The following is a 25,017-nucleotide window of genomic DNA, read 5'->3' as shown; positions in this document are numbered from 1 at the left end:
ATAGATACTTTGTAGCTGGATAAATGTTATGTCGTGCTAGCTTTCAGGAATATCAGACACGCTCACAACAGACCCAGGAGAGCAAATTTAAATTCTCTTCTAACTCAGAGGCAACCACATGGAGCTCTAGATTGGGGTTTCTTCTTTAAAAACATGTCAATTTATTTTACTGAAGCGTTCACTACATCTGGAACCCAAGACATGTAGCCACAACTACTCACCTGTGGAATGGTTACTGCTCCCTGTCACTGCAGGAATCCTGTAGGATTCCTGTGGGATTCCTGCAGAGGGTACCAGCATCCTCAGGAGTACAGGAGACGTTCCAGACTGGTCTGCTCATACCATGAGAAGTGTTGTATGTGCCTGGAGAGAGGCACAGAGGAGCAGTGGACCTCCTCAAATGGAAGAGTGAACTGAATGTGGGTCTTTTTGACATCTACAGCTACCTCCACGCCCAGTTCACAAGGACAGGCTCCCATACTGACCCCTTTCCTGCCTCCTGCTGGGTCTGTCCTTCCAGACCACCCTTCCTGTGGTTCTTCATTGTGATCAAGAGGGGGTAGTAAGAAAATCAAAATCCAACCAGGTTAATGCATTAAAGCACAATGATAATAATCACCTTGTGAGTATCATGGCAGGACCCACTCTCCTGCATCAAAAGGCTGAGAAAAGCTGGAGCTCTCTTATGAAAAGCAGCAAGTCACAATTTCACAGTTTTTCTTCTACTTTGTCCACAATTAGGCAAGGAGAAACATTGACTTTGTGATGCTTGTATCCCAGTCATCTGCTCTGTTTATGCTGGATGTTGAGTTCTACACCTTTAAGATTGGTTCTGAGAGCAAAGTGGGGAGAAGAAGCTCAGTTTGTTTTCAGAAACTTCACTTGCACCCCTGCATTCTCTCTCATGGACTGTGTTGTCTGCAGCACTGACAGACAGTGGGAGAGAGCTCTCCTTTCCTTTTTAGTTGATTTTTTTTAAGCAGAGAAGTTCCCCAGACTGTGGCTTTTCTTTTTCTTGGAGCTGATTGGCCTTGCTCTGGACTGACAACCCAAAAACCACTGGGAGCTCACAGCTGTGGCCCACCAGGGCCCGGGCCATGGCATTTCCAGCACAGGAGGGACCAGTAAGAGACTGAGCGAGCCGAGCTACACCCCATGAAAAGGACTTTCTGAGTTTGCCATCTCTTCTAAACAGCAAGAGCTTTTATTGTTTAATATTATTCTCTTTTTAATTCTTGTGGATACTTTGCTTGTTAAATAAACAGTTTGTTTGCACTTTTCTGCAAGGAAATCTTTTCCCAAACCAGCAGGGGCAGGAGCCGCTTGAATCTGCTTTCTAGAGGGATCCCTTTGGAAGTTTGTTCCCAAATTTGCCCTGACCCAGGAGAAATATTAATTTGGCTTTTAACATAGATCTTCCACTCTTCTCTCAGTGCTCTTTACTAGTAATGGAGAAAGTGAAGGCGACTCGATTATGGTAGGGAGCATCATAAACACCTTCAGCTTGAGAAGTGAGGAAGGGAATCCCCACAGACAAGAAGGAAAATACAACATGGAGGAGTAGAGAGCACACAGCTCCTACAGGAACAGACATGGAACAACACCTGCAGAAACTCTTACATAAAAATACAGACCCAGCTGGAGGCAGCACCAGCACTGGGGTTGTCTTGACAGTTACAAAGGAAGGAATTGGAGAAGCTGGTTTGCTTTAATTGCATGCAGACAGGATGAAATCCACACCAGCAATTCTGTGTACTTAGTGCTTTCAAGAAGTCAAATTACACAAAGCTGAAAACAATTATGAGCCATATTATTGCAGGGAAAGAATTTAAACAGGAAAAATGTGAGTGATAATTGGGAACTATTTAAACACAATTTATAAGTGCCTCAAAAGGAACATTCTCACATTGCACAAAAGAGGTCAAATGGAGTTAAAAACAAAAGCAAAGCAAAACAAAACAAAAGCACAAGCTGGCTTTGAGAGGAAATTAAATCAGCTTTTGTGAAAAACTCCACAAACAATCCCCCTTCACAATTCACCCAGCAACAAAATATTAAACAAAAAAACCCCACATATATCATCATTAATAAGGAAGGAACTGCTGATAACAACTGTGTATCAGATACCAGCAAAGGCAGATGAAAGGAAACAATGGAATACAAAAGGAGGGGGAGGGAGGGGGTTGGCCATTGAAATGATAGCAGGGAGGATAATATTTTTCCTAAGCATATCAGAAGAAAAAGGCCTCCCAAGAGTTGTAATTATTCACTGTCAGATGGTAAAAATGGACGAATCATAGTTCTAGGAAGTTTTGGTTTTGATAAAGATCATAATATTTTCACTGTGTTCTTAAATTTCTATAAGGACATTTTGATTTAGAACTGGAGAATGGGGGAAAAGTAATGCAACAATAGAAATGCAATTTGTTGTACATTAAACATGTTTAAAATGCTGACCCAAAGGAACACTGCAGTGCCTCTGAGGCAGGCAGCAGGGCCCAGGGGACAGTGCAGGTCAGGGAAGGCCTAAACTGGACCTTTCCTGGCTGCCAGCACAGCCCTGGCCAAAGTACAGACCCCAGGTCAGGCACAGAGTGCTCCCAGGGTCTCAGAGCATGATGTGGGGAGGAAAAGGGCACATTGCCATCTGTGCAAGGTGGTGGAGATGCTCTGTAGAAGATCCCTGCCCCGTGGCACAGATTTGCCAACCTCTATGCACCATGCACACAGCAGCACAGACTGAGTTTTGAAACACCTCTGGGCACCTCAGGAGCTCAGAAATCAACACAAGTATGACCTAAGCAAGGCCACATGGGTTGAACAATGAACCCAGGCCTCTGGATAGCAGTGGATCAGGCAGAGATGGACAGCATACATGGGGCCAGCACGAAGTGGCTTTCACCCTTCATGTCTATCTCCCCAACTTGGCAGGACCTGGGACCTTACACAGCCACCCTTGGGTTTTGCAGGCTTTCTGTCAGTTCATTTTGCCTCTAATGCAGCCTGATACCCCACCCTTGACAGACTATTGCCAACAGTGCTGCTGCCCTACAAGAGGCATTTTTAAAATGACTCCAAAGCCCAGACTCCTATGGTAACTTGATCAATGGCATTTATGATGATTTCCAAGAAGTCAGGCCATGAGAGCAGTGGTTTTCGATTGCTGTGACAGATGCTATGAGCTTGGCTCACAGCTGGTTGAATGTGAATATGTTACATCCATTTGAAAGGATTTGGCTGAAGAACTGGGAGAAATGCTACCAGTTAGCCTGGTCCTGGCAAACACCTCTGCTGTGCTGTGTGTCAGAGCCATTTGTGGGGAGGGAAGATGGCAAGTGACATTTTCCCTGAAAATCCTGAGAAGGGGAAAAATCTGTAGGCAGGTATGTGGTGAGCAAAGGGAACATCCTCCTCTGGCAAAGCAGGAGCCCCCTGAACAGAGCAGAAGGAGGAACAGCAGCCAGGGGCTTCCTGCAGGTGCCCACAGGGGACTGGCAAGGCTGGATGCACCTGGAGAAGTTGGTACAGCATGGCAGGACTAAGCCTAGGCTTGAAGGAAAGGACCTATCCATAAGGACACGTGAGCAGGAGTTAGATTTGTTTACAGATTTTTTAAACTTAATCCAAAATTTCCTTGAAACTCTCTTGTCATGATTTATCTTCCCGTAAAGCCTGGCCATGGAGTTCACAGGCTCCTCTGGCATCTGGATGCACTTATTTTCACAAAAAAGCACAGATCTTCCAAGAGCACTGTATATAATCCACTCTTCTGACAGCCAACATCACCTCAAGACACGGCTCAAAACCAGACCAAGGCCTTTTCACCCATTGCTGCAATTCCACCCTCTCCAGACAAGTTTTTTTGCATTGAATATTACTCATAGACAAAGAAACAAGAAATTCCATATGTGAGAAGCCTTAAAAGAATATTTTCCTGGCACATCCTCCTCAGGATCAAAAAAACCCCCCAAAAATTAACAACCAAAGGACATTAAGATAGGTGCTGGCTAGAAAACAAAGAAATGCAACCATGGAAGCATTTCTGCAAAGCAGAAATGGGTTTTGCTGCCTGTTTCTGCCACACTTAAAGGACAGCCCAGAGAGGAAATAGTGGAAAATTACACTGACCTTAAAGGTCTTTTCCAAGGTAAATAATTCATTGTCTGTATGACCCCAAAAAGCAAAGCTGACGCTGTGGTTGAGGCTGTATCTAGCTGAAGCCCTTGCCCTGGTCCTTCACTGTCCTTGGTCAGTAGTGGCCTGGAACTGTGGATTTCGTACAGGCTGGGTGCAAGGTCCTTTTTTCCTTTTGTGTACAAGATGGGTTTCCCAAATTTTGGTAGAGCATCTGTAGAGACAATTGGCAAACATGTACCCAGCTTGGCTTGACCCAGCTCCTCCCTGCCTTTCTGCCCCTCTGGCCCAGGGGCTGCTCTGCTGCTGCCACCCAGCAGCTCCCAGGGCACCCTTGGAAGGCAGTGGGACAAACGTCACAGAGGGGTGAGCAAGCCCTGCAAACAAGAGGGTCTGGGCATGTAGACCTATTTTTATAAATTTCTACACAGAAATGGAGGCTGGAGAGCAAGCTCACTGAGTGTTTATCTGCAGACACTGTGCTGCTGAAGGAGTGATGCTTCTGGTGGGCTCCACAGCAGGGGCTTCCCTGGCCCCTTGGGATTTTCTTCCCTTCTTAGGACTGGTCTCTTCTGTGAGCTCTCTCATCTCAGCCTTGTGGTCTGCCAAGGTGGCTGCAGCAACATTTCCCAGAGAAAGACAAAGATATGTGGGAACAAAATAGTTGGGCACCTCTTTGGAAACTGTTCAGACACACTTCCAGGTTTAAATTCTATCTAGGCTTACAGTTACTTCTCACTCTAAGAATTATTTCAAAGAACAGTACTAATGAAAACTTAGTACTTTAAAATATACCTTGCATTGCTTAATAAAATTTTTGCTGTAAGACTTTTTATACTAAAAATTTTAGAAAAAACCCCAGATTTTAATGTCCTCAATTAATTTGCTAAGGTGAGAAACAAAAGGGACTCGATTTGAGCCTCTGCATTGAGAAAAAAAATCCCATGAGCTGTTGCTTGATTTTTCATATCATTAGGTCATCTTGTTTTCCCAACACATGATGTTTACTGGTACACCTGAACAGGACAAAAATAGGCTGAGCTGTACATGCAAAACAGATTAACAGGTACATGAAAAGATGTCAGCTTAATATTTATATCTTTTGCTTAGATGCTACTTAACATTTTACAACTTTAATACCTCTTACACATGTATTTTAACTTTTACCTCATTGAAAAGAGGGATTTTAATTCAACATTTAAAGATTATTTAAGAACTGTTTTAAGTGTTAAGTGCTTAAAAATTTTCCAAGGTTCAACATGTAAAGTTTCATTTATACTAAGAAATCAGTTGAGATGAAGGTACCACTTAAAATACAGGGTAAAACCATATTTTGTAAAGCACTTGCCAGTAAAGTGTGTGGGTTTAGAAGAGATAAAGAGGTTCTTTAACAAGCTTTGAAACTTGTGAGTAAAACCAGCGCCAGCAAAAACACTACAGGGCAGTCAATGTCTCATATGAAGACAGGAATTAAAATGCCAAAATCTATTTTGCCCCTTTTGACTCTCCCTCCTTATTTTGCAGAAACATTTTTTTCAGACTCTGAGACCTCAGACAAAAGCACGTTATTGAACCAAAATAAAAGTCCATTTTTATATTGTTCAATAATTTGTAATACCAAGGATCCCATCAAGAGACAAAGATTGCTTATTTTGTTTGTTTCTTACTGGAAGCTCATTACCTGGTAGATCCTGAACTACTGAGTTCACTGAACATTAGTCGCTACTACTGTGCAGGCACCCCTAGAGATCCATCTTTGTTTTCTCATTTCTTTTTATATGCTGTTTTGGATAATCAGTGAATATAAGAATTTATTGCAGGTGAGCATACTTAAAGAACAAAACAAACAAGCAAGAAACTCCCTTAAATGCATGCATTTGAAAAAAACTTAAGTTAATGGAGCAAAGAATTACTATTCCAGAAATGCAATGAGCAAGTACCTTTATACATATAATTCATAGATGACAGACATAATCCTTCAGTAAGGAGGTCAAGGTTATTTTCAACTATGCATTACCATTCCTGGAAAATCAATCTACATTATTTTTAGCACAGGTTAAGAACTGGAGTAATGATTAAGTGATTTTCCAAGGACATGTTTAGACAGACTTGGAAAATGGGAAGCAGTGATTTCTTTCCAAAGGGAGCACGTAGTTTATAGTCACAGCTGGTGTCGTTATGCAGAAGAGTTCAGTCTTATAATCCATAGTGTAAGAGATCAAACAGATTTTAATACAAAGTCTCCTATTACCAGAGTAACAGGAATTATCTTAGACTTCAGTCAGGTCTGGGACCTACTCTGAAGCTGTGGTAGGACACAGCAGGCAGCTCAAAAGATATGAGAGGATTCACAGTTTGTAAATACTTTTTCCTACACCCCAGTGCACTTCTCCCCCAAAGGAAAACCCAATGTTGGAAAATACTTTGCACCTTTAAACACATGATCAAGTGCCCTCAAAAATCAAAGGGATTTAAGTATAGAGATGTGAGCTAAACACATATTTAAGTATCCTGTTGGATAACACACACACAAAAATTTGATATGACTGATTGAACCTACATTCCAATTACTGGAACATGTTGAGAGCCAAGGCTGTTGGTACAGCATACCCATTGTGCAATACCCCAGTATTTTGCCAAGGAGTAGTTCTGTTAGGGTTATATGTCTATAAAAAAGATTTAGGAAAGAGCAAACATGATGAGAAGGGTTTTCTCCTTTTCTAGCATCTGGCTTTATCTAGAAAAACACTTTTTAATTTCACTATAATTAGAGCTACTTAAGGTCATGCTTCCTCCTTTATTTTCAGCTGAGACATTTACCCAGGCAGCTTCCATACTACAGACTGGTTCTCTGCTGCCCCTCAGCTGTGTCTTTCAGAGGCTCTGGGGGCAGCTCAGTCCCAGCAGGTGGCAGAGGTGCCGTGCTCATCCCCTGGCCTGGGATGTGCCGGGCCTGGTTCGGCTGTTCAGAGTCACCGGCTGTGCCCCAGCCAGTCTGTGTCCCACTGCACCCATCCGCTCAAACGCCAGCCTAATTCCAGGAGACTTTCCTGGAAATTACAAGTATCAGATGAATAACATTACTGGTTCTTCTTCTTTATTCAACCAGCCTTGGAGACTTTAGAGTTTGACTAACTGGCCAGGCCAGAAAGAACAAACTGTTACTTAATATTATTCCATCTGTTTTGCTGTCACAGTTAGAGATCATGTATCCTTGCAAAAAATTATACTGTGTGACATAAAATACTCATCTTTCCTAGAAAGGTCTGGAGCACTGAAATTCCTTTTAGTTTGAAAGGAACTTCTTGGGACTGTTTTACACTTACAAATGTACTAATTTGTACAGCTTGGGTAACCAGGACAATGCCAAGTTTAAACCACGAGCAGGACCCAGTGTAAAACTAATCTTTCCCCCTCAATAAATTTGTTCATAAATGGCTTGACAATGTTCTACCTAGACAGGAAGGACAAAAAAATAAGTCACAGTGGAAAGTCATGATCTAAAGATGATTCAGCATAAGACCAGCATGAAAGGCAGGAAGAGATTAAGCACCTTTCAGAGGGAAATACCACATTACCACATTTTACATTGCAAATAGAGGGCATCAAAGAAAACTCAGATGAATCAGATAATAGCAGGAGCTTTTTCATTCAAATGTTAAAAACATTTCAAAGAAGATATCCTGCATTCACTGACACTTGCAGCGAAGTGCTGCAAAAATGTTTTTTCTGTTCTTTCAGCCTTGAAAGAACAGAAAAAAACATTTTTTCTGTTGAAAAAGCAAAAAAGCAAAAAAGCAAAAAAGCAAAAAAATTAACAGAAAAAATGGCATTGACTAAAATGGGCTTGTGAGGATTCAGTGAGAGGCTCTTCAGCTGGAAGCGAGGTGTGAAGCAGCAAAGAAAATGTTTGATGCAGAAACAAAAGTTGCAAGAAGGAGGCCTTTGGGAAAGGGGAACAAACTGCCAGTGAAGTGGTTAAACCAGCTCTTGGCTCACTTAAAGTGAAGTGAGAACTGGGGACATTTGCAAAGGCAAGAATAAGATCATCTAACAAAGATTTTCCATTAACAGTGTCTGATGTGATGGAAGATGCAGAAACTGCATTTCTATCAGGCCTACATCTCCTCAAGGCTGATTGTTTCCTTTCACAGAAGTGGCACATGTAGGACCTACAAAACTTAGAGATGTCAATATATACACCCACCATTTGCATCTTCTGCTTTCTCCTGACTAGCAGGTCTATTGATGCATCTGTGCAAGTCCCCTCCAAAAGAGAACACTGGGCAGAACATCGCTTCTATTTATTGCAGCACTTGGGTCCAGATTTTTACCCAATGATTATATGAGTTGAAATAAGTCCATGGAGACAAAGGTTGTTGAAAGTAGGAGATCAAACATTGGGTCAGAAATATGTGTCACTCCTGAGAAGAGCGTATTTTTCACACACAGAGCATTGCCAGCAGTTGCATTAGACAAATATCTGGATTTAAGGAGCTGCTGAAATGCTCTGCTGAATAGAGCTGAGCAGTGTCAGGACATTACTTTCAGGCCTATAAGCAAGTAAGGAATCTTATTTGAGTCCAGAGAAACAGTCAGCACCATTAAAAATCAAGTCATGTGGTAATTGAGCAATTAGGTATTTAGGCCATGGCCTTAAAATTATTATTATTTCAACACATATTATTTCAAAATAATTATAATTTCAACACATGAAAAGTCCTTATGCTCTGGACTGAAGCTCTCCTAAGCAAGAGAGAGTTAGAATTATAGAATCATAGAATCCTTTAACAGACTCAGCTGCCTCATAGCACCACAGGGCAAGCCTGCACCAATATGGGTGACTGAATTCCTTTGAAGCATTAGTAAAGGTAATCTAAACCAATCAGGCTTCTTTGTGACTTAAACAGATAAAGGCTGTGAAGAATCACCTCAACTTAATTTCATCTGTCTCAAATGAAAATGTCTTTAGTCCCCACTAGATCATCTCAGTCACTCTATCACTAATTGCCACTCTTTTTTGTTTTCTAGGCATATTCTGTGTTACTTCCTAACCCATTTCCAAGTAAATGAGCCACAGGAGTAGAACTCTAGCTTTTTAACCCTTTAGTGAAATAAACTGCTCCACCTCCTCCTGGAATGGATTAGAGGGAAGCAATTCTGCAGGCACTGAGGAAACAATAACCCTGCCAGGAGAGGAGACAATGTCTTCTTCAGCCAGCTCAGTGCAGCTGAGAGCCTGTGTCCAAAGCCCAGGAATATCACAGGATCTGCCTCTGCCACACCAAGAAATTGAACCTTGGGCTGGATATGGTGGCTTGTTAAACCACTCTAGGAAGTCCCACAAGACTATATCCTTAGGCAAAAATTAACAGTAAATTATGTGGGGATGGACTCAATAGCTGTTGAAGAATCTTTGTGCACACTTTATGTGCTAGTGTACGTTTAGTTATGAGAGTGGAAAATACAGTCCTCTCTATGGCATCCATATTATGAAACTAGAATTAAGCAAGGGTACCCAGGACATAAATGTAGGCATGTGCTCACATAAATCTAAATCTGTAAGATAAATACAAATATTAATTGAGCCTCTTTTTCAGGAATCAGTTGCAACAGCTTCTTTTCTTATTCAGAAGAAAAATGCTTGCAGGTTAAAGAAAAAACCAAAATAACCCAAAAATCAAAATACCCCAACCAACTAAAAAAAATATTTTGGGAAGGAGTGGGTGGATTATTTAAATACGAGTGAGGAAGGCGAACCTGTTAGGATAAGAATGATGTTGACACAAAAGGGATAAGAAGGATAAGAAGATATAATCTGACCATGAACACATTAAGAATTGCCATTTTTTATCATTACAGTTCTGGATTTAGTTTTCACTTAGAGCAGAGAGGCCAACAGCTTAACCCCAACTGCTTGTTGCAGTTCTTACTGGAGGTTTCCTAGACCTGCTGTGATCTCAAAAACTCACTACTGAAAGTATTTGTACACTCTTTTGAGTGAATTTCACAAATGCAACCTCTAAGACTATGGAGTTTGGGATTTTTTTTTTTCTGTCAGGTAGTGCTTATGATAAAAACAAAGTTTCAAAAGCCCCATCCCTTGGGAGAATTACACAGTGCATACTTGATGCTGAAATTTTGGGTGGGACTTTCCATGAGCATCTGTATCTTCAAATATTGTAACAGTAGTGCAGCCTAGAAACTTCAAATCCTTTTCAAGCCCTTTTAGTATGTGCTGTGTTATCTTACAAATGACAAGCCTTGAAGTATTTACCCTCATGAATATCCAATTGCCTTTACAAATTCCTGGCCAGAGAGGGAAGGGCTGAGGCTCTCAGCCCTTCTCTGTCAGTCACTCTGGGTAGCAAATCCAGCATCTCCAGTGGACCACGCTGGGATCTTCAATGGGCCCCAGGAGCAGCCAGGTGAATGGTGTGAGATAGCACAGCTGGGGGTGCTCCCCTTTAGTTACACAGCAGGAAAGAAACACTCAGCGTTTGCCCCACTACAGACAAAAACAAAGGGCTCATTTCTCCTCCTTCCCTTCCTCATTTTCACCTCACCCTTTCCTACTCCCTCATAAACCTGCTCAAGATTGCTGACACCTTTGCTTCTCATGCACAATGAAATGCTGTTGAAAAAGAAGCAATTTCCATGTGGAAACAGAATTTTCCCGAGGGGCTCTACAAAGGCCAGAAAACTAAGGAAATGTAAAACCTTTTCTACAACTTCAGCTCAACATTAAAAATTAGCACACCAAGGCCCTCAGAATCACATACTTCTCCTGCAAGGAAGACAGTAAACTTGAAATTTGTGTTGATGACATTATTTAATGCACAGTTGGAGGGCTCTGAGACAGATTGATGATGAGAGCCTGACTAGATCTGAGCAGAAATGGAGAAGCCCACAAAGGACAGCAAACAGGGAGAAGGAATATGGAGAGAAGAAAGATGAAGTAATGGGCAGATTGTCAGGCAATACCCCAGCCTTGGAAAAGAGATGTGGACAGCATCAGATAATGGCCAATGGGAATGAGATGGAATGAGATTGACCCATGCAAAAGTTCAGGAAACTATCTAAACTTTTTTTCTTCCTTAACGGATTGAAGCTTTCTTAATGAATATTCCAAAGATAAAGTTTAATATGGAATTGACTGCATCAGATTTTGGATTACAACTGGAAGAATAGCTCATGATTTTGACCACAGGAGGGCTCCAAGGTTTCATGAATGCATATGGAAACCTGTTGAGAAAGGCTAGAATTAGATGAGACACAGAAAGTGAAAGCCATGGAGGTGCACTCTTAGTTCAATGTGGAGGTCTACAAGCCCAGCTGAGCATGCTGCATATAATGGGGGTTTTTTAAACAAAGGAGAGAAACAAAAAGAACAATTTTCCTGCAAACTTCTTTTTTCTCTACTACCTTAAGAGGATCATCATAAAGACGACAGTTGTTAGATCCTTAAATGGATGTTTGGGGATTCAATGTTTATCACACGGGAAAAGACTGATTACACCTGCCCCAGCTCTGCAGCCACGCAGGTAAGATACAGCCCAGGAGAAGCAGGAGAAGGTATCACATCATCTGTGACCTGCTTCCTACTGTCTTTTTCTCTAGACTCTGCAGAGGTGTGCACTAAGTGTACTACAAACCTGAGTACAGCAAGGGGCCTGTGGCCATGGGGAAGCAGGGACAACTGTTCATGTGGCACTACAATGGAGGAGGAAGAGGAGGATGTAGTTACTGTCAGTCAACCCAGAAGATCATGTCCATGCACAGAAAGCACATCCCAAAAGCCAACTGGAAACATGGAAAAGACTACAAGTACAAATGACAACGCGCATCCAGCAGAGAGCAGGTGAAACCACAGCCATCAGCTACATCCTAGAGATGTGTTGGGTGAAAACAGGCCAATGAACAGAGGTGATCTGTCACAGTCAATGCTGAGATAGAACCTGAACTCTGGCTCATCTGGATTGGGTCTGAACTTTCTAGCCCCAGAAATGAAATACTGACATTAGGAACAGCTAATTTTCTCTGTTGTCAGCAATAGTCTAGCTGGTCATGGCCTGTGAGGAGTAGTTCTGGTTGATTCATCAGAGCTTTGGCATTCTACCCTCAGGGACATTAAATGCCTTCAGACAAAGACACCTACCTGGGTAAAGGCCACCAGATTAAATACTCTGAAGAGGGTTTTTATCTGAAAAACTGGCCCTGGGTTTTAACTGCACTGGAAAAGAAAATGGGGATATATCAGGAACTTCCACATCCTCTTCAGATTAAGTGTGTGAAACTTGACAGAGCTAAAAGCTGGTAGGCTAACACTAAAGCTATTTGCAGATGATTAACAGATCAAAGCTAAAATAAAACAGGGAGGTCAGCAGAAAAAAAATTGCTGTGTAAGGAGATAAGAGAAGTTTCCCATTTCAGGAGACAGAAGAGGTTGAACAGGTTGAACGTCCAGGAGATGCTCCCAGAAGGGGATTTGAGCTGGAGATTTATTTGGGGGGTGTGCAAAGTTCCTGTTCTCTCTTATCCAGCCTCTTCTGATATATCAGTTCTCCCTGCAGAAAAGAAGAAATAATTCCCTCTTTGCTGCACCCAGCCAGGAAAAAAACATTGATGAAAATATCCCCTGAAAAGGATTTAATCCTTTTCTGTTGAGGGTTTATGATGTCAAATAATCCCACCTCTTTTCTAGTAAATTCCAATTTTAGGGTCAATCAGTTACAGCTGTGCTAATCCACAGTTACTAACTTCTTTGCCTGCTGGTGTCTCCATGGTGAAACCTGCAGATGAAACCTGGGTGACCTCCCTCTGCCTTTCCCTGCCGTGTTTAGAAAACAAATGATAAGGTAACGCAGTAAGGTAAGGCTCCACATCAACTGTGCACATACCAGGGATGCTGTAAGCAGAGCAGGGATTTTCCTTTGGGAGGGCAGATCTGGATAAATTACGTCCCAAATTTTTGACTTGTAAAGGGAAAGAAACCTGTGGGGTTTTTTACTGCAGCTGACTGTTAAAGCAATGCTGCTTTTTATGTCAACATACATTTTAGTAAATGTTAGTTTGTACTCTGTAGTGACAGGCTGTTTGCAGTAACCTTGGGAATACTGCTCTTATCTTGTATTTACACAACAAGTGCAAAGAAACGAGATTAGGTATTTTTCTGCAATGTTTAAAAAACCTTTTTTTTCCCTCTCTTGAAAAGGGCTGAACTTTAAACATTTCAAGCACATTTCCCTCATTTGGAAGATGTACAGTTAACGTGGTATTAATAATTTACTGGCAGGTCTATCCTGGTCAGACTATACGTATACTTTCATGACTGTACCACGTCTCTTAGGTCAAGTGCAACAGTGGTCTGAGACTGCAGTAAGGGAAATTGAAACTAGTCAAAAACTGACCTCGACTAGGACCACATACAGGATGGACAGACAAGTACTGTGGCATGTCTCTGGGATACAGAAGGACTCTGGTAAGGAACCAGGCCTCCAAAAGCATTTTGATGCATGGGATTGATAGAAAACCAATTCAGCATTATTTATTGCCCTCAAAGAAAGTGAGTTTTGCTTCTCTTGCCCTGTATTCAAATTTTATTTCTGCCACATGATTCTGAAGCTTTTGCTTTACAAAACATACCTGGTACTCTCTTGTCAGTGATAGCACTAGCAAAAATTATTTCAAAATGTCACATACTAAGCCCTGTACAGGAGTGCTGTGACCAGCTTTACAGGCCATACTATATGCATGCCCTTAAACAGACTATCCAACCTCTCCATGCCACAGTTTTATCCATGCCTGTGGTAACAGCAGCCTCCCAGATGTTTCCTTTATCTCTCTGTGCCAAACCAGCAGAATAATCCCAGCTGCCCTAAGTGCCAAACTCATTGGAAGAGCACTGTACCGGAGCAGAGAGGAAGAGGCAGCTCTGCAACACCCACACCCTCCCCTGCTCTGGGAAAGCCCAGCTCTACCCCTCTCTCACAAGGCAGAACAAGTGAATTTGCCCCTCTGTTGGTAGGGCCTTGCAGGTTTTCTAAAAAGTAATATATAAAGGGGGAATTTTCTCAATTGCACTGCAAGCACTATCTCCTCTGTCTCCTGCAGAAAGGAGCCAAGATAATCTGCACAGAAGTGTCATACAAATTTAATGGTAGTTAAAGATGTTGGATGTGGATGTGAGACTGAAGGGAATGATTGCTGGAACATCAGTTCCTGCTGCTACAAATTTTTTTCCTTCAGTCAGGTCCTGCATTCTGTCCTCACTGTCTAAGACAGACATTGCCCAAGTTCCTGTTCTCTCCTGCAACTAGCAACACCTTCAGAGGGAACCTCCTTCAGCTTTCCTGAAAAGGTTTTTGGTTCCTGGCTGTGTGCAGGAATTAAGAGAGCTATTTCACCTGTTGTACCTGACAGACTGATGGATAGGAGGAAACCAAATGTAAGGGAAACAGGGACTTCATAAACTTCCCATGTGTGTGTATTTTAATTTGTAGTCTCAAAATCTTCACACGTTCAGCTGACCAACTGTTTGCATACAAAGCACTGAGAAGCAAGGGATGATGGCAGGGCTGCTATGGAGCAGCCTCCAGGGACACAGCAAGATTGGCCTAATTACACATGGTTATTACTCACACTAAATCCATGTGAACTCTGGAAAAACCTTCACAAGATGGCACAGACTTGACAATTAAATATTTTCATTTTCTTGCTCATCTAGAGATGAAATTGCTTTACAACACAATGCAAACTGATCTGCTGTTAGCAAACCAGAACCAACATTCAAAAAAAGTGCAGAAACTGTTGAATATTGTACCTAACTCCATAAAAGAGGCTAAAGGCTGGACATGGAGAAGAGGGGAACAGCAAGTAGAAAGTCTCTAATCAAGCTGTTAGCTGACCAGGACAGAACATAATCAGAAGTCATTAAGTACTGTCCTACTGTCAGAACAGGATGGGGACTTTTGCTATAATTTCTGCATCATGACCATTCTGTTGGTCAGGTTACTTGACCTGCTTTCAGTGCTTATCTGTTAAGGATATGTGACTGTGAAAAAGGGGTTTAAAAAAGTAACAGTTTCCTGGGTCATTCTAGTTGCACAACTACATCTGAAGGATTTTTCCCAGAGCAAAACGACTTTGCCAGGTGTGCAGGACATCACAGCTTTTGTCATTGTGGCAGTTGCTCAACTGAACTACATCTAACCCATTGAACATGCTTCAAATTTACATCACCAAGTGCAAACAGTTATTACCCAAATCCTCAAAAACAGTGTTTGCTCCACAGAAAAATTCAGTGCTTGTTCTCCTCAATGGACCTCTTGCTGAAGCCAGAGAAATATCAAGAAAAGGCAATATGTAACAGAAACAAGAGGTATTTAATCGTTTCAAAATGGTCTGACAGGATTGGAAGGCAGAAGGGCTCCTTCCCTCTGCCCTAAGCTAACATTCACCCTGAGGACTACTGGAAGAAAATGATAAGTTTCCTTTAAAATACCTGTTGTTCCTGCAGAGCTCATGCTGCTCAGAGGGATTTACAAGGCCTTAGCCTAGAGCCTTTGTGTTGATAAGGCATCTTTCAATGGGAAAAGTACTCCATGCCATGTGCAGAAGTCACCACAAATATTTCTCAGCAGAGTTATTTCTGCTATGTTATGCAGTAAAATAAAACAGCAATACCATGCAGGAACGTGGAATCAAAGGCTGAAGAGAAGTAGGTAGGACAGCAGTAAATTACTAGTATTTACTGTCACAGTCAGAAACTTAGTCAAAAAATTGATGTTTCCCTACACACTAATCACCACTGTTTAGTGAAACCAAGAGTTAAATTGTCTCTCCCAACCATTTTCAATCACTAATGACATCACAGAAGCAAACTTCTTTGAACACAATATTATTTTTTCAGAGCTTAAATGTTCCTTTGGTATAAATTTCATGTTATTTTGGGAGAAAATAAAAGAATTACATAATTTGTTCAATTTGATTAAAAACCCAAACAGAGCAACAGATTAATGTCAAAGCAAAACAGCAGTGGTGGTCTTTAGTTTAGTTTATGAACCACCACATTAAATCATCACTAAAGTTCATGTTGAAGGAATTCGGTCTTAAGAGAAAGTTCTTTTAAATCCAAAGGAAATACCCTTTGTAGTACATGTAAGAACATTAAGTTTATCATGGCAAGAAGCCCTGCTGAAAGCTTACAGGAAAATATTTCTGTGCTACCAGACAACCACAAGAGACAATTTTTAAGTTGCAAGAATAGGATGTTTCCCATAGCTTTGTGCAGTTTATTAGAATTTCCATCCTAATATTTTGGAGTTATTATAAAGTATTCAAGCTTTGTGCTTTACTAAATTAAACAGAATTAGGCAGATAGAAAAAGAAATTTTTGTCTGGTCACAAGAGCTTTATTATCTATGTTAACATGATTAATTCCAGTTTACTACTTTCTCTTAGATGGATGCTACAGGGATGCAAGTTGATGTGCTAGAATAATTTTACTTAGGAGACCCTGGCTACTCATCTGTGTACATGGCTGAGATGCTTTCCAGCCCTTCCCTCTTCCCTTCAGCAGTTCCAATCCTCAAGGAGAAAACAGACACAACTTTCATAGAGAGAGGAAAATGTGTAAGCCCAAACGAAGGCTTTACAACAGTGTAATTAGTGGGTTCAGCCTCAAAGGCATTCAAAACAATAATTCCTCTTTTCCATCATCTAGGTACACTAACACTAATGCTCCATAACATATGTCTTCCTTAAAAAATCCTTTCCACAGTTCTGGAGCAGGGCCAAGTGGCATCAGGCATGGGGTATCCCTGCTAGCTCATGATAGCAAGCATCCTCCCGTCCCAGCTCTCCCCCTAAGGCAAAACCTAACCAGTAATGACTGCTCTGGGTGTCTATTTTTTGGTCTCATTGCTGAGTATGAGGGCAGGGCACCTGGGCCCCTGGCAGTCCTCTTACCAGCAAACCTAAGGGTTTGAGAAGGGCTCTACCCAGTAAGAGATCTGTCAGCTGCCCGCAAGCCCCTCTGAACATCCCTGTGAAAGGAAATCAAAACACATTAAAAAAACTGAATGTGTGGTTTATTATATTTAAGATGCTATTTGTCTATAGTGTTTAAATATCTCTGTCACACAGTTATCAGTAAATGAGTGTAATTTTACATGTTCAGTATTTTGATACACAGTACAGGACTACAAGTGTGGTAAAGGAGCATGAGAAATTAATATTTCCTTGATGCACGCATCAAACCTTGCAGCACCACTTAAAAAGCTCAGAGTAAGGCCTCAAAATGCAGTATTACAAGCACTACTAAATCAACCAAGAGACATACCTATATTAAACATTAGAGAAACAAAACAAATGACACAAAGGTTTAATGTTTAAGATTTGATACAGGATTAAAATACTAATATTTTTAATGTCCTGGCCTCAAATTAATAAATATAAAAACAATATAAAAATATACACCAGTTGATAAAAGGATGCACTGAGTAAGGTTAGAAAGCTAAATTTCACTTTCAAATGTATGCAGGTATGTCTTTAGGGAGAGGATTTCTGTGTAGCTGCGACTGGTCTTTCGGAAGAAGTCCAAGCTAGTGAGCTGCTCGATGTCACGGACACGTGCAGTGTGCATCTTAAGAAGATCTTCAACCCACTTTGACTCATCCTCTGAGCTCTGGGGAAAAAGTAAAAAAAAAAAAAAATTATCACAAGTCTTGTTAAAAATCATCTCCAAAAGCAAATGCAACTTGTCTACACATTTGTTCCAGATTTGAAGAAGAATCTCTCTGCCTTATTCAAGAATGAATAAGGTAAATGAATTCCAAGAAAATGAATTTGACATTTTAGATGTAAGATGAATCCTGCAATTTTATTTCAGTACCCATTTTATGATGGGGTTGACACAATGACCATAATCATCTAGAAAAAGCTAGCCTCAAGTTGCAGGTGTTTCAGAACAGCTATAGGTTTTTAGAAGATACACTGGTCACTCCATGTTTTTCTATCTCACAGAAAGAACTCCATGGTAAATCAAAAGTGATTAATACAGGCCAAGCTCTAGGCTGTTTGGCTTTGAATTCTACACCTACACATTATTCTTAATCTAATCTAATACAGTAATATTTTAATATTTCCATTTTACTTTTAGAGGACCTTCACAATTCATTACACAGTTGGACAATGGTTTGTGTAGGTACCTAAAAACTCTTGTGATTGGAACATACATATTATTCACTGATAGAAAAAAGAATTTAACCAAGCATTTCCTGATATAAAGAAAAAAAAAAAATTGCAGGAAGGCTATGCTGCCAGAGTGTTTGGGGTCAGGTTGTGTTCTCTTAGGGGACAGCTGCTGCCTCATGCCTTGTGCCAGCACCAGCACATGTTGGAGTCATCCACAAACTAAGGTAACTTGCAAACACATCAGAAAATCAGCCCTGCAAAACACTGCAGTGACTGGCTGTTTGTGTGCCTTAACCAGCCCAGCAACATGTGCCACAAGCACTGCACCCAGGCCTGGGGACAGCACAACGGGGCCCAGACATGGGAAAAGGACAAAGCAAACAAGACTTTTCCCCCTTTGGCACCTCTGGCTGGTACCTGTACACCACTGCTAGGGAAGTGGGTTATATCTCGGGTATTTAGACTTCATGTGCGTGTCTATTCCTGGAAATTAACCCTTTCCTGACTGCCTCAGAAATGTCCTCCTACCAAATGATCCTCTCATGAATCAAGACTAAGCTCCAGCAATGCCAGGACCTATCCAGTGCAGTAGCTGAGCCACAGACTAGGAAGTGGGTCACCCAACAAGAGGCAGGAGGGAGAGGTGATCATTTGCACAGAGAGGACACGAAGTCCCAGACAGATCACAGCTGGCTGCTCTAAAGCAAACGTCCATGACCCAGTCAGCACCTGTTTGGTTCAAAGCTCTCAGCCCCAAAACAGCTTTCCTGTCCTACCTCTAACAACCTCAGGACCAAAATCAGGTCTGGAACAAGAAAAGAGAGATGCAAATTAAGAAGGAAGAGGAGGGAGTGTGTCCTGCTCACTCCCCTTTGCCTGGAGTGCCGTGCTCTGGGGATGCTCCTGGCAGCACGCGGCCTGCTCAGCCTTCAGCTGCAACAGGGGTCTGCAAACAGGCCTCAGCAGGGCTGCCAGCGCAAAGGCAGCCACTGTGGCATTTTTGCTTTCTTCAAGCCTTTCTTCTGAGCAGGAAATCTGCAGAGCTCAAAAGGAAGTTATGAGCAAGCTACAAAGTTCACTTTTTTTTTTGAATACAAGCAGTTTGCAAAAGATCTGCAACATGAATAAATCACGGGATAGGGAGGCTTGTTTAACCTAGTCCAGCAAGACAGCATTTGCATGACTCCAGAAAAATCAATCAACTGATCTATGTTTTATTTTTTCCAGTCCACAACTGGCCCATGAAGCCTCAGGCCCAGCAGCAAGGATTTTAAATAGTGATCAACCAATTCAGTATTACCACATAACAATGAATGAAGTGTATACATTTAAAAGCCAGTTTTCTCCAGCTTTAGTGCTTAGTCCTACCTCAAAAATAAGGAGACTTTTATAAGGAAAAAGTAACAATTGAAAACATGGAGATAAATAGGAAGAGGTAATCAATGAGGAGGCTAGCACAAAACCCAGTGGAAAAAATTACCAGATATTCTGCACAAGAATCTCTCTGAATATCAGTTGGAAAGCTGAACATGATGCATGTAGACAGGTGGGTGAGGAACTGACTTTAGAAAAGAAATTTAAGTGCTTTGCTGAAAGAGAAAACAGTGGCCTGGAAGACTTTTCTAGTAGTTTCTAGGGTTCCTTCAACTTTGGTCTTAGAAAGGATTTTTTGTAATGTTTTCACACTCACGTCTTGTGCTAAGGTCATTAGATGCCAGCAAAACCCCCAACAGTTGAGAACTCCTGTCAGTGCAGAGGAAGGTGGAATAGCACAGTGGAGGATGCAGATGCAGGAGCTCCCAGGACAGAATGAAATTGGGTTATCCAAATTGACAGGCAGAAGAGAAGGACCTGGGCTGTGCATGAATGTGAACCACCATTATAACACAGCTATGAAAAAAGCAAATTATAGGCAGTATCAGAGGAGTTGTGTCCAGTGGAAAGAAAACCATTTTAATTTTGAGATCTAAGCTGCAGTACTTAATCTCATTCATAATCCAGATGAAAAAAAAGATTGGACTGGATGAGATGCATAGGAAGTCTATTCTACTAACAGTCTTATCCTCTCTTACAAGAGCAAAAAAGATCCTGGGTCTTCCATGAATAGAGAGAAGTTATTTGCCTTGAGAATCATCATAAATCACCTCAAGGGTAAAACCCAGAGAAGGCTATTTAAGACATAGAAAAATGTTGAATAAGAATAAATGGGTAACAAGAATAAATGGGTATAACCTCACCATGAATAAACACACTTTAGAAAAGGAACAAATTCAGATGAGAAGATTGGTGGTGTTCTTCAACAGCTGTGTGAAGAGAATGTGTGTACAGCTAGAGCAGAGGGAAAGCTAATATTTCTTCAGATCTTAAAAGAAAACGGTGGAGAGGTTAAGGCAAAATTCCTATATTATCCCATGCATTTCATCCATGAAGTATGGTGAGGTTTTATGCAATCACTTCTTTGAATAAATAAGTGCAAAAGTAAGGCTGAATGCAATCAATGATGGATTTCAGTGGCAAAAATTTGCCTAACTGTATTTTCATTCAAGAGCAACATTTAAATATTTTGGAGTGGTTCTTTGCTATATAAAAGGCATGGATCAGTATCTGCTAATGACCTTGCAGAAGCACTGAAGATTCTTTCAAACTGTAAATACATATACCATATGCATTTACAAGTAGCATGATCTACAGAGAAAAGAAGCCTGGTTTGAAATGTAAGAAATCAAGGCCTAAAAGAGACCATTATTGTAAAGAGCTCATTAAAAATATTTCAGCAGTTTAAGAGAGTGATGACACACAATATAAGGAGGAAAAAATAAGTTACTTTGGCATAAAATTACATATTGGCAGAGTTACAGGGCAGAGACACTGATAACTACCAAAAATAGTAATTTCCAGATCACTAACTGGATCTTGATTCAGAGAAAAGCAGTCCAGGGAAAAGCCACGATGCATTATATGTAGGACTTCCAGAGACTTCTGGTGAAAGATGTCTCTGCCCAAAACAGTTGAGATCCAAACAGGGCCAGACCTGCTCAAGAGAGAGGAATACTGCTCCAAAAGCATGGGCCCTGAAAGCAAGCAATACTTGATGAATGAAAAAGAAATAGTGTTCAAGGTCAGTTGTGCTCAGAGTTGGAATGACTATTTCTGCTTGTAGCTGGAATAGGAGTCTTAGCTTTTTTTGCCAATACAAAATTTATAACATTAATGCATTCATTCAGGAAACGGTTGTTAGATGAGTGAGAAAGAAACAGTGTTCCAGGTGAATTGTGTACAGAGTTGAAATGACTATTTCTGCCTGTAGCTGGAATAGGAGTCTTAACTTTTTTGCCAATACAAAATTCATAACATTAATGAGTTCATTCAGGAAACAGTCTCCTGGCAGCCCATAGTGAAGTGTCTGTGTGCAGGAATCCACCCAGCTGTGTAATGGGAGAGCAAGTTCAGGCGGAAGGACAAGGCTAAATACAGCTGCCTGGGAGCTCTGCTGTCCTCACGGAGTGCCAGAGCCCACGGGGGACCCAACACCCTCCTGCCACACAATCAGCTGCTAAGTGTGCACTTTCTGCAGGGCTGGCCAGACCAAAGCCTTCATCAAGATCCTTACAGTAAAGGATCTTGCATCCTAATGGAAGATAGAAAAGAAACCAGGAGGGTATTTGACCATCTCTGTAATAAGAAGCCAAACCTTTCCCTTGAATCAAGGTGTTCTGGAAGCAGCAAGAATTGGCACTCTACTCTTGGCAGGTTACAGCAAATACTTTTAATACTGTATGGGTTGGATGTAATCATGCTGACTGATGCAATCAGACTGCTATAGCAGACAGATTGCATTGTATCTGCAAATGGAAACTGACCTCCATAAACACATCAGGCTGGGTGCCAGCACAGTATGTTTATGCATACAGCCTCCTCCGAGTCTGCTCTGAAGTTACACTGACAAAATATAGAATCCTACAGGCAAAAAACAATACTGCCAACCTTCTGTATGTCACTTCTTCCACACAATTTTAGGTGCAGTAATAGTTCCTTACTTTTGCTGCTGTCATGGAGGAGTGCTTTTATCTCATGAGCTAATGACACTTCAACAGAGGCACAACTGTGCTCTCATCCAAGACATTAGTGAACACTTGCTTCTAGTAGTAATGGGCTTTCAGATGTCTCAGGGACACATTTACCACAGGGCTGCAGCAGTGCAGCTGAACTCACATTGCAGCTCTCATCGTTGTCAGGCCGGTGGGGAAGGATGTATGAGAGAACAGAGAGTGGTCCATCACACTTGTCAGCTGGCTGAGTGAAATCTAAGCAGCTGGTTATGATGGCATAGTAATGTGTTGGAACAGGGATTGCACTGCCTTCCACAAACCTGGGGGAATAAAGCAAATATTTATCCACAAAGGATGAACTTGTTTGGGAGAAGGTTACACAAACAACATGGTCTTTCCTCTCCTACGTGTGAGGACACTCATACATTGTTGAAATGTGTTTGATTCCCGAACACTATTGAAAGGGAGCATCCAATTAGCTCACACTATGCTACAGAAATACCTCATGCAGTGCTGAAAGGCTTCTTCAGTTCAGAGACATAGAGAGAATGCATTGCTGAATTAACAAACACTTGAGCATGTAACTCAATAGCACAGCTCTTAAGTGCTTCTTAAGTAAGGAGAATTTTAGAGACAATAGACTATGTGGAACCAAATTGAACGTCGTCTGGAGGATGAAAACAATTTCAAAGTCAAGGTGAATAGTTAAGTGCTGAATTGTCATTTCCTTATTTTAACCACTGTCCTACCTACATAGGCATTCAGTCCCAATAACTTTAGAAAGAGCTAGAAAATTATGTTTCCTTACAAAAAATTAAATAATGTGCAGTTAATTAATTGTTTAATATAAAGCCATCATGAAGAGAAGCAACAGCAAAGCAATTTAAAGACAAGCACTTACTGTTTTATTTTGTCAGGTGTGTCATGTAAACCATCATAGTCATAGTCAAAGATTGGTCCACTTATAACATTGACTCCATTTCGTTCAGTGGCATATCTCTTCACCAAAACCCTTTGGAAATAGTTCCATACCTCTGTGGGGAAAAAAAACCCAACCCAAAACAATCAAGCAACTAAAATTAATTAAAAAACCCCAAAACTCAAAACAAACAGAAAAAACCCAACCAAACAAAAACACCACAACACACCAACATTTGGATAAGTCAAAACATGTCAAGATTACAAAGTTTTTCTTCCTCAAGATAAAAATGTAGAGGATATTATTCAAATGACAGTAGGGGAAATGAAAGACTAAGCATTACAGAGTTACTGCAGCTTCATTCAGTTTTGTCAATGAAGTCTATTCAGATTTTGTTCTCTGTTATTTTTTCCCCCCAACCAGTGATAAAGGAAATACATGCTACCACTCCCAGGACAGCATTGCCATAGGCCTTGCACAGAGATTCTGCTGCTCTTCACCAAGCTGTAGAAACAGCTATTCACAGGTTTTTGATATCTCTTTAAACACTGCCTTTGTCTTTGTTATCTGCTTACAGGGAACTGTGCTGGGGTGGTGTGTTTAGGGTGTTTTTATTAATCTTAAAAAGGATACAGTACCATAATTAAAAGCTTAAACCAAACATTTTAAAAGAAAGAGAAATACAAATTCATTCAGTTAAATACTCCTTTGATACAAAATGTTTAACTTTTAAACTAGGTGCCATCAAGGGTGACCAAAGTCATTGCAGTAACCTTTGGGAAGAGCATGATACACTCTCTCCCACCATGTCCTCCTTAAAAAGTTAAGATTCTTGCAGAGATGGGAAACACACTGGAACCTCCAGTGATATCACTCTTTTCCTCTTTTCCTTTTTATTTTAACTAACAGAAGTGTGGGTAAACAAAACTTCTCAGACTTGTAAGAGTTTAACTCTTGTCTTGCCAGCTCAGACCATTAAGTCCATGGTTCCCTGGAGCTGGTGGCAACGACAGCCTTAGGAAGCCCCCTTGAACACCTTGTTCTAACACTGCTCAGTGCCACACACAGTCCCAGCTGGGGCTGATGCCCAGGGCCCCACCTGCAGTGGTCTAACAAGAACCTCAGCCTAATCACTTGGCAATATCACTCCTGCAGCTGCTCACTCCTCCTTTGCATGTGCTTTATCAATAAAAACAGTCCAAAAACAAAAGACTCTCCCTTGCCCCACTGCTTCGAGTTTTGTATCTAAATAAGATTGCAGCTCCACTTCCCACTGCAATCACATATAGAGCAATGCCGGGGGAATGAGGGGCCAGCTCAGGGGTATCATTTTTGGAGCTCCAGCAAAGCAGGAACTGCTTAAGCCAGTCTCATTATGGAAAAAGTGGACACAGAATTATTGCCAGTGGGGATGGGATGGGACAGTGAATTATAAACACAAAGCAGAGGAGGGGGCCTCTGCAGCCAGCACTACCACCATAGCCAGCACAGCACAGCACAGCACTGCCACCTCCTATTTAACCTGTCATGGAAAAAGATCCATATAATGAACTTATACTTGGCTCTCAGCACTGCAACCTGTACACATGGAGCAGTATGTAATTTCCCAGCAATGACATTAGTACCAGAATTTTTTGTAAGGAATCTGTGACCCACATGTGAGGAAGAAGGCCACTATATAAAATGAGCTGCTAGAGGTGGGGTGTTCTCCTGTGATTA

General features: G+C 41.3%; 1 protein-coding gene across 5 annotated transcripts in view; it reads right to left on the bottom strand.

Annotated features, from left to right (window-relative positions):
- Window positions 1-17,203: 17,203 nt before the first annotated feature.
- The window catches only part of ENPP2 (ectonucleotide pyrophosphatase/phosphodiesterase 2), a 71,666-nt gene continuing 63,852 nt past the window's right edge, over window positions 17,204-25,017 (bottom strand). For all 5 annotated transcript variants that reach the window (XM_059480947.1, XM_059480979.1, XM_059480956.1 and 2 more), the window contains exons 23-25: window positions 23,281-23,413; window positions 22,543-22,699; window positions 17,204-17,821 (exon numbers count right to left, since the gene is read on the bottom strand). In XM_059480947.1, coding sequence (XP_059336930.1) covers window positions 17,651-17,821; window positions 22,543-22,699; window positions 23,281-23,413 — 461 coding nt within the window. In that variant the 3' untranslated portion in view covers window positions 17,204-17,650. The remainder of the gene's footprint in view (window positions 17,822-22,542; window positions 22,700-23,280; window positions 23,414-25,017) is intronic.

The sequence above is a fragment of the Ammospiza nelsoni genome, chromosome 1 (assembly GCF_027579445.1).
Source record: "Ammospiza nelsoni isolate bAmmNel1 chromosome 1, bAmmNel1.pri, whole genome shotgun sequence".
NCBI classification, from domain to species: domain Eukaryota; kingdom Metazoa; phylum Chordata; class Aves; order Passeriformes; family Passerellidae; genus Ammospiza; species Ammospiza nelsoni.
Note: the sequence above shows the minus strand (reverse complement) of the source record. Positions and strands in the feature narration are given on the sequence as shown.